Source organism: Cynoglossus semilaevis, unplaced genomic scaffold, assembly GCF_000523025.1.
Source record: "Cynoglossus semilaevis isolate Cse_v1.0 unplaced genomic scaffold, Cse_v1.0 scaffold1478, whole genome shotgun sequence".
Taxonomy (NCBI): Eukaryota; Metazoa; Chordata; class Actinopteri; order Pleuronectiformes; family Cynoglossidae; genus Cynoglossus; species Cynoglossus semilaevis.
In genome coordinates this window covers 27,305-37,590 of record NW_007585159.1, presented here as the reverse complement: position 1 = coordinate 37,590, position 10,286 = coordinate 27,305, and the positions used below count along the sequence as shown (strand labels likewise).

General features: G+C 41.1%; 1 protein-coding gene across 1 annotated transcript in view; it reads right to left on the bottom strand.

The window, feature by feature from the left end:
- Positions 1-176: 176 nt before the first annotated feature.
- Positions 177-10,286, bottom strand: part of LOC103398920 (GDNF family receptor alpha-2-like) — a 32,248-nt gene continuing 22,138 nt past the window's right edge. The window contains exons 2-3 of the mRNA XM_025053883.1: positions 6,432-6,544; positions 177-402 (exon numbers count right to left, since the gene is read on the bottom strand). Coding sequence (XP_024909651.1) covers positions 212-402; positions 6,432-6,544 — 304 coding nt within the window. The 3' untranslated portion in view covers positions 177-211. The remainder of the gene's footprint in view (positions 403-6,431; positions 6,545-10,286) is intronic.

Below are 10,286 nucleotides of genomic sequence, written 5' to 3'. Positions count from 1 at the left end.
GTTCTTCCTTCTTTGCCCCCCCCCCCCCTCTCCTCTTGAGTACCAGCCATCACTCTCCATTACAACTGATCAAATGAGAAGGAAGGCTGCAGGTCCTGACAGCATCAGCCCCAGACTGTTGAGGGACTGTGCTGACCAACTCTGTGGTGTCATACAGCACATTTTCAACCTGAGCTTCAGACTGGAGGTGGTACCGCTGGACCCACATCTTTTATGAAAACACATTTGAGATGCATGCAGAATGTGTGTGAGACGACTCACTTAGGCAAGTGTTGTTGGTGAAGTAGTGCAGGAAGTTCATACACTCCTCCTCTTGGTTCCCACTCCCCTTACAGGTGCACCAGGGGGATATGACCCAGTTGGAAAAGCTGTTGTCCACATAATTGGGAGTTATCTCTGTACCTGGTTACAACACAGACACACGCAGACAAAACAGGCGTCAGGACAGACATTAGGACAAACAGTTACTAATCACTAATGGACAATAATGGACTACAGTTCTTGCAAATATTACAGATAATGGGCAACAGGATGTTAGTCTGTCCTGTTGAAATGGGAGCATTTTGTTCTGCTTAATCTGAGATGTAAAGAGGCCATTATATCATGAATATTTTTGAAAGCAGGTGTTTTAGGAAGTGCTGTTTTGGATATCACACCACTAGACTAAAACATTTCACTTATCTGCATCGATGCTTTCAGGTGGAGTCAGAGGGTGTTAGATGTACTTTGCACAACAGTTTTCAGAGAATTCTGGGAAGCACTGTGGTCTATTATTACTTTATACTGCATAGTTTATGACACATGGAGGGAAAGCACTGTCTAATCCTGAAATATGGACTGTTCAGCAAAAGGAAACTGCAAGCTCTCTGAGGCTGCCACAACTTTACCGAACTGATGTTATCAAACTCAAGCTGCATTTGAAATATATTCACATACCAAGCTGTGCACACTGTTTAAGTAAGCAAACAGATGGCCATCAAGTGTTTTAATTAAATAAACATGCTCACTGTGCCTCTACCCCCTTAATTACTTCTAGTAGTGAACTGATGTCCACTGCACTGGAGGAAATATCAGGCCAGGAGGGAAGAAAACTGAGTCACACTGCTCTGCCTGCTTGTCCTTATAAAAAAAAAAGTACAAGAGACTGCTGTCACACTGTGTCTTCTACAAGCTCCCCATAACCATCTGTCTTGGAACTAAGTCTTGTGTGGGCAGTTCTTCTTACAGTTTTTTAGCATCGTACTGTTGTTAAAGCTATGTGCAGTCAACAGGTGGCGTTATGATCGTAATCGTATATTTCTACCATCCAATAGACCCACATTAAAGGGGAATAAAGTTCTAGTATTTGTCCTCCATATCCTAATTTTGGTGCCTACTAGTGGTGCATTACTACTTTATTTATCAATATAAAAAATATTGATGACAAGTTTCTGTTCAACACCCAGGCACGTGTGTTCCGACACTGGTAGTGGTAGTGTCGGAAGACACTAGCAGTGTATAAAAAAAACAAATGTTTTATTTATTTATTTTGCACTGAAATTTAATGTATGCTACATGCTATGTTTCATATAGCCTTATCATTGTTAGGTTCATAACACTGTAAGGTCCAGAGAAATGACTTGGACAGATAGGAAGGCAGACTTTATTGGTCTACCTTTTCTAAAGGAATAATAACATCAATAATTTCATGATTTAAGATTGAGATTTAAAAAAAACTTTACTTGCCACTTGATTTGTGATTTTGTAAAACTGTACACGTCAAAGAGTGAGGGAAACAGCACACAGTGTGAGATCGTTATGGAAGAACTTAGATATCCTTGCTAAGACTTTGCAGAGATTTTTAAAAATTCTTCAACCTTACCAGTTGTGTATTACACGGTAACTACTGCACATTTTTTGTGTGTAGGGGGATGGTGATCCAGCCGTTGAGGTCTCTAAAAATATGAGATTTTGGGGAAGTTGTGGTGGTTGTGAACTTTCTCTGTCCTTTCCGTTTCGGCTCCTCTCTGCCCCTTTGATCTCCTCACCTGCTCGCCATCTCTAATCAGAGCACTTGGAGATCATCTCATCAAGATATCTTCAGAAGTCTGCTCCTGCTGCCAGGTCATGCTGAAAGACTGAACTATAGGAGATATAGTTCAGTGTTTTTTTTTTTTTTTTAGCAGAACTCTTAGTTGTTGTACCAAAAAAAAAAAAAAAAGAGAGAACACTAAAACTACTCTGTGCTTTCAAGCTTCACCTGTCTGCCTGCTGAGTCCAATTAGTCACCTGTCAGCTGCAGTCTTCAGTTTAAAATTTAAAATTATAATTAACTCTCAGCTACCTCTGCAACATTTTAAGGATTCCCACTGGGAGTCTTTAGAAGGAGTGGATCCAAGATGCAGTACACAGATGAACGAGATAAGTGCAGTTTATTTACAGTGATCAAAAGGTAAATACAAAAATGTGAATCCGTGAACAACGATAATCCAAGAAGTGGAAACAGTGCTCTGTGTCCCACGTGAAAAATGTGTGAAATCCAGACTCCTGAAAACGAGAGTACAAGAATAGTATTAAGGCCGAGATTCAAAAAGCACAGCATGAACAAGAACTAGACATCAGTTACCCCACTGGCGTAAACAACAACATGGCGCTGACTTCCTGGTGTCCATCCCTTAAATACTCCATACGTGATGAATGGATCGTCTGCAGGTGCACGCCCAAGTCCTTCAGTCCTACAAAGTGCTAGAGGACACTGGCTTCACCAATAAGACAAGAAATGTGGGATGGATCTTTAGGGAAGAGGGAAGCTTCAAGCGAATAGCTGATGGTCCAATCATCTTCTCCACTTCATACGGACCAATGAATCTTGGTGCCAACTTCTGACTTTCCGCTTGAAGGGGGATGTCCCTAACCGACAGCCACACTTTCTGTCTTGGTAGGAGGGAGCAGGGACCCGATGTCGGTCTGCCGAATACTTTGCCTTGGACCTTGCACGTAGTAGGGCTGTTCTGGCTGCGCTCCAAACTCTACGGATCCACTGAAGGTTCTCCTGAACCGAGGGAACTGCCCTGTCCACTTCCTGTTCACGGAAAAGAGGAGGTTGGTAGCCGAATGAAGCCATGAACGGGGACATACCTGTCGCTGAGAAAGTCAATGAGTTGTGGGCGTACTCCAACCAGGGAATGAATGAACTCCATGAGGCTGGGTGGCGACTGGTCACACAACCCGATTTGCTCTCTCCAGCTGACCGTTCAATTGTAGATGTTATCCAGAAGACAGACTCGCTGATGCCCCCACGACTGACAAAATTACTTCCACACCAGAGAAGAGAACTGCGGACCCCGGTCAGACACAATGTCCAAAAAGAAGCCATGGAGTCGAAAAACATGATGGACCAGGAAGTCCGCAGTCTTTAATGCTGATGGGATCTTAGGCAAGTGGATGAAATGGACAGCCTTAGAAAATCTGTCAATTATGGTCAATATGGTGTTGTTACCTTGAGACAATGGAATACCCATCACAAAATCCACTGCGATATGGGACCGGGGACGACTAGGGATCTCCAGGGGCTGCAGGAGACCTGACGGGGTTTGGTGAGATGCCTTACTGTGGGCACAGATGGGGCAGGCCAACACAAAACCTCTTGTGTCTTCTCCATAGTTGGCCACCAGAACCGCTGACCAATGAATTTCAATGTTCTATGGAACCTTGGATGGCATGTCAGCTTGTATGAGTGGCCCCACTGCAGCACTTGGGACCGCACATTCTCCAGAACGTACAGTCTTCCCGCTGGCCCATCACCTGGACCCAAGTCTGTCTCCTGGGCTTTATGAACCACTGTCTCGATCTCCCAAAGACAAGACTCCAAGAAACAAGCTGGACAATGTGGTTTATGCCGTTTAGTGCAGTGAAGAGTGTACGGACCTGTACATTGGGGAGACCAAACAACCGCTACACAGGCGCATGGCCCAACACAGGAGGGCCAACTCCTCAGGACAGGACTCAGCCGTTCACATATACATCAAGGACAAAACACACTCCTTTGAGGACAACAATGTTCACATTTTGGCCAGGGAAGACAGATGGTTTGAGAGAGGGGTAAAATAAGCCATTTTTGTTAACCTGGAAAAACCATCACTCAACAGAGAAGGTGGGCTTAGACACAACCTATCACCCACATACAAAGCACTCTTAGGAACAATGCCCAAAAGATTCACCTCAGTTTCACATAACAAAGAGGCAAAACTTTTCTGATGAGGACCACAACGACCCATCAGACTCTTAACGACTGTTTACACTTTCCCAGTTGACCCCAAGGCCCCACCCAACAGGGGGAAGGTGAAGTAGCTTTATTCTTTCAAACCCAGAGTATATATTTGCTGTACTCCTCACAACCAATTAGAACTGAAGAAGCCTCTTAGATGAGAGGTGAAACGTCTTCTTTTAGAAAATTAACGTCCAGTTGCCTAACAGAACTCTTCAACCTTGACCATGACCTGGATGACTGAGAATCTTCATGGACATACTGGTCTAATGTAACCTGGTCATTTATTTTGTGCTTTGTTTATAAACAGCACTTTGTGTTATTTCTTATTATATTCTTAATAAAATCATTGTTTTATATATTAAACAAGACATTGTCTGTGCTCCCTGTCTACCCCCGGAGAAATTTAACTTTGTTCTCATCCTCTGGACGAAAGATGGTGGGGACAGCATTAAAATGGCTATAACTGGCTGCTATCAACACCTTATGTTCCTTTTTACCTTATAGACAAGGCTAAAATGCATTACCAAATTACAGGTTTGTAAGTGTTTGTGAACACGTGTTAGTGTTTTTTGTAAAAAGTGTACCAACATTTCAGGGAATGGAAATTATAAGTAAAACTCACTTGACTTTCGATATTCACATTTGAATGCATAGTGTGACAGATATAAAGTTAACAAAATAAACAAAAGGGCTACTGCTTCCTGTAGTGGACAGGATCACATTAGTGATGTTATAAAAGAATAGCAGAGGTCACAGTGTGTCAAAGTAGATGATCGCACTTTGAGAAAATTGGCTGTGATTAAACTCACTTTAGCTCCAAAAGTTTAAAAAAAATTCAGAAAAGTAGATTTTAATTATTTTTTTTCACCTCATTTTCTTTGTTTACATTAAATTACCTTTGAAAGTTAAAGGCTTTTGTGTGCTCTGGAGTCACAATGACTGTTGATGAACACATCACAAAAGCCAGACTTACTGTTGGGAGGTCAGAAGGCAACCCCAGACATGGCCTTGATTACTGTTTACTATGACACACTACACAGGTCCAAGCCATCGATTTCTGGGTCAAAGTTTCCCAAAACCCACTCCTTCAGACTGACCTCAGCCAAACAAAGTGTTACTCCACCACAATTGTACCTCAGTTGTACTGACCTATGAGTCTTGTGAAGGAGCTCAGGCAGGCTTGGTGATTGTCCTGGTTGGGACAAATGCTCGCTGTATGTGCAGGCATCCAGCAATTGGCCAGATAATCAGCCAACCTCGACCTGCGCAGCAAACAGCAGCAGAGGAGCAGAGAGGAGAAAGAAAGAGAAATCCAAAGTCAGTATCTGGACACATGTAACAGATGATAATAAACACGATTTCAAACCAGAGAGCTTTACATTTTTTGGCTCTGTCTTTTCCCGAGTGCGACTGCCAATTGTAACTGGCATCAGAATGGTAGAGTATAAGCAACATCTGTTTTGAGGACGCGGGTGCCAACAAGCTATTTACTATCTCTGCTGCACAAGCCCAGGGGCAGAGAATTTTTGGGCAGGGATTAGGATCATATCATATGCTTCAGCTTTCATGCATATTGTGAACCTTGCCAGTGTCTCCTAAACTCCCTCTCTCCCCCTACAGACTGATTAAGATAGTATGTTTTGTTTTGGTGTGTGCGATAAGAGCCGTGGAGTCCCCCCCAGGGTTGCATCACTAATCCACTTAAATAGGTTTATTCGGTGTAGAATATGTAGAGTTGGGCTGGTAGTGTGTGATGTGAACAGCACTAAATAAATCATAGTAGCTAAATATTTATCTCTCTTTTTTCTACACTTTCTTTCTTTTCCAACATTTCCCCACTTATTCTGATCTCATGTAATATTCCCTTTTTTAACTTTTAAGAAAGAATATGTCAATTAATCTTTACATTTTTTCTAAACAGAAATACCCTATGCCGGGGTGACTATAAACACAGTTATAGTCACAGTTATTTTCTCAGAAGGTCAAAAATCTTCTAAAGTTCCACATGCAGGTTTGGGGGACTGTTCGACTTAACATGGCCTTGATTACTGTTTACTATGATACACTACACAGGTTCAAGCCATCGATTTCTGGGTCAAAGGTTCCCAATACCCGCACTGTCAGACTGACCTCAGCCAAACAAACTGTTACTCCACCACAGTTGTACCTCAGTTGTACTGACCTATGAGTCTTGTGAAGGAGCTCAGGCAGGCTTGGTGATTGTCCTGGTTTGGACAGGTGCTCGCTGTATGTGGAGGCATCCAGCAGTTGGCCAAATAATCAGCCAACCTTGACCTGTGCAGCAAACAAAAGCAGAGGAGCAGAGAGGAGAAAGAAAGAGAACTCCAAAGTCAGTATCTGGACACATGTAACAGATGATAATACACACACAATTTCAAACCACAGAGCTTTAAATTTTTTGGCTTTGTCTTTTCCCGAATGCAGCTGCCAATTGTAACTGGCGTCATAATGGGAAAGTATAAGCAACATCTGTTCCAAGGACGCTGCAACAGGTGTCCCTAACAGCTACCAGGACTCACCGACCCCTCGGTGCCAACAAGCTATTTACTATCTCCGCTGCACAAGCCCAGGGGCAGAGCATTTTTGGGCAGGGATTAGGATCATATCATATGCTTCAGCTTTCATGCATATTGTGAACCTTGCCAGTGTCTCCTAAACTCCCTCTCTCCCCCTACAGACTGATTAAGATAGTATGTTTTGTTTTGGTGTGTGAGATAAGGGCCATGGAGTCCCCCCCGCCCCAGGGTTGCATCGCTAATCCACTTAAATAGGTTTATTTGGTGTAGAATGTGTGGAGTTGGGCTGTTGGGAGTGTGTGTGATGTAAACAGCACTAAATAAATATAAAAATTTATCTCTCTTTTTTTTTACCCTTTTTTCTTTCTCCTTTCTTTTTCAACATTTCCCCCACTCATTCTGACCTCATGTGACATCAGCTTTTTTAACTTTTAAGAAAGAATATGTAAATTGATGTTTACATTATTTCCAAACAGAAATACACCATGCCCGCTGCATGGGTGGCTTTAAACACAGTTATAATATGTTTATTTTCTCAGAAGGTCGAAGATTCTGGGGGACCCATGGACATAGCTGTAGATGGTGAAGAGGACATAAAATCATACTTTTATGCAAATTAATTTAACTAATGATGTTTAAATAAACTGTAAACTACATTTTTTAGACAACCAAACCACATAAATTAGACTTAAATCCACAAATGATTGTGTGTCTCCTTGTGTGTTTTTGTGACTATTTTTTGTGAAATTTCTGTAAACACTAATTATCACATACATACGTAAAAGCTCCACTGAGCACAGAAGTCCTGCTAAAGTGAGAGGGGATATACACAGTGCTGCAGGTGCCATGTTGGCTGAGTGAGTTAAATACAATAAAAATGGTCAGGTTACATGACTTTTTGTCACTAACGTTAGTCACCATGTTAAGGTATGGTGTCGAGGGTCTCAACTGTCACATGACTTCCTTACATAGACCCGAGAATTGTAGATGGCACCAGCCACTACAACCTACAGTACATGCTGAGGTTGGAAGTGGAACAGTGGCATCATTAGGCTAGGTCAGACTGGACATTGATATAATCACAAAAATTGGAAACAAGGAGATGAGAGAAAAGACAAATCTAAGTCAAAGATATTACAGGTTGTCCTCAACCTACGACGTCTCATGGTTACGTCGCCATCTTCCATACATTTATTTCAATTTTTGGAAAGTCTTGTTTTAATCTCTCACACATACGTTGTTAAAATGATTTATGTACAGAAACTAGTTTGTGACCAGAGTGGATGGATACATCAGAGGTTTTTTGTTCGATTTTCCTGCGAAGGCTGCTGCTTTTTCTTTGTCATTCCAATTTTTGTTCCATTCTTGAAATGCTATTCACAGAACGAAAGTATGACTTAACCTATGGTCGGAATAGACTTTTTAAAGTATGCAACAAAAGCCACCTCATGCTAAAACACAGAAAAAGTTGTTTTTTGTTTTTTTTCTCCACAAAACAATGTTGTAGACCTATGGAGCCCCTAAAGAGACATGGGAAAAAAAAGGGGCTCTTTAGGGGCTCCATATAGACCTAAAAAATATATAAATCAAACGTATTTATTTTGCGTTCAGTAGTTTGGCTTATTAGCAATATTAAAAACATATTAAAAACATGAATAAAATACATTTATATAATTACTTAAATTTTAACACATAAAAGTTTTATATGTTTTACTGATCCCTTACTTGTCAGTTTGTGCCTTTCCAGTGGTGAACAGTAACCTGATTAAATAATTATAGCTTTACAACATGTTTTGATCTAGCGCTTTTGACTCATCCATGCATAGAATGTCATTAAACAAAAAAGAAAAAGTATTAACTGTATACCAGTAGGCTGTATTTAAAATATTGCACATGTTGTGATAAAGGGGTTCAGGGTGTGACTGAGGCAGTGTTGTACAGTATGATGAGCTCAGGCCTCCAGCAGTGAGTCTGCCTTCCAATCACCCAGAGCATTTACTGACGTCATATGATGACATGCTGCGAACACGTTTAACTGACTAAAAAATAAAATGCCACAGATGCTGGCCTCTGCCAGAGACTGATAGAGTACACCAATATGCAAATGCATGCACACTTACATATCAGTACAAACTCACACTTACATACACACACACAAAGTTGCTTTCTCACTCAAATCCCTTTTTCTGTCATCTTTACTTTATTCACAAGGCAGGTTTTACCACATCATGCCAAAAATGATGAAAAAAAAAACCCATTAGAACACAGAGTGAAGACAACTCTATTGCTCAGATAAAAGGCTGTAGAACCATGTGTTCCAAGTTAAAGTTTTGAAAGGAAGTCTGTCTCTGTCTTTTTTTAAACAGTCATACACAAATTTCTGATTTCTGTGTAGAAAGGCACAAAAAAAAAATTAAAGAAACATAGCAACAATTGTGTTTCTCTCTAGAAGCTTTTTTATAGATGGCTTAAAAACAGTAATTTAAAGTTTAGTCCTGAGTGTTCAGACAATAGTGTTCCAAAACAGGAATGCAGCACATTTCATGGCTTCCAACGGCTTTCCATTATGCCTTGACGAAACGCCACTCGCTGCTGAAAATTATAGGCTGTCCAACTCAACAGAATTTTATGGTCATTTCAGCCACTCAGCCCCTGGGAAGTGGCATGGAAACACCCTGTGAGGTAGTCTTCTTTCATCTAACCTGACACTTTAAACACTTGGTGATTTGGCTCAGCACTGAGTGCCTGTCCATCTGGCATGGCAGTAATAGAAAACTAATGGCTTTTTATATGGATTCTTATTCCTATCACTTGATGCCCGCGACAAACAATACGACTTGAATCAGATGAGTGTCAGTCTTGGAAACCATTTCCTCATAGAGGAGCTGAGGCAGGAGGGAAAGAAAGGCTTATCGGAGTCTGAACTCCTAAGAGCTTCCTTTCTACATTAAAGCCACAGTCCATTGAGAGTCGTATCTCCTTTAGTGACTTTCCCTTCTACAAATATGAGTTCCACGGATGATAATTTCTGTTAAATGTGAAATTACACTCTTATCTCCCCCTCCTACCATCTTCAGTCTTCAAGGCAGCGGCTGCGTCAGTGAAGATTACAGCACATCCCATCAGTTTAGGGGAGTGGCAGACGTCCGCCATGATGGCCGGAGGATCAACATATCGAATTGTAGTATCAACACTTGTTGTTGTACTCTTTGACAACTTCGTCATAGGAAGTTTGGTATGGATAGAACACCATAACATTTTTTCTAATATCAATGGAATTGAAAATCCAATAGACAATTGGTTAAATAAAATGTTTGGAAAATGGAAAACAATAATAATCTCTACATTCACCACATTGATTATTGTGATTGCACTGTTTGCTTTCTGTGGATGTTGTTGTATACCTTTTCTAAGAAATATGGCAGAACTTTGAGAATGCAGTTGGAGCTTCTTTGAAACTGACTATCAAAGACTAACAGGTCAAGAACCAGACCAGAATG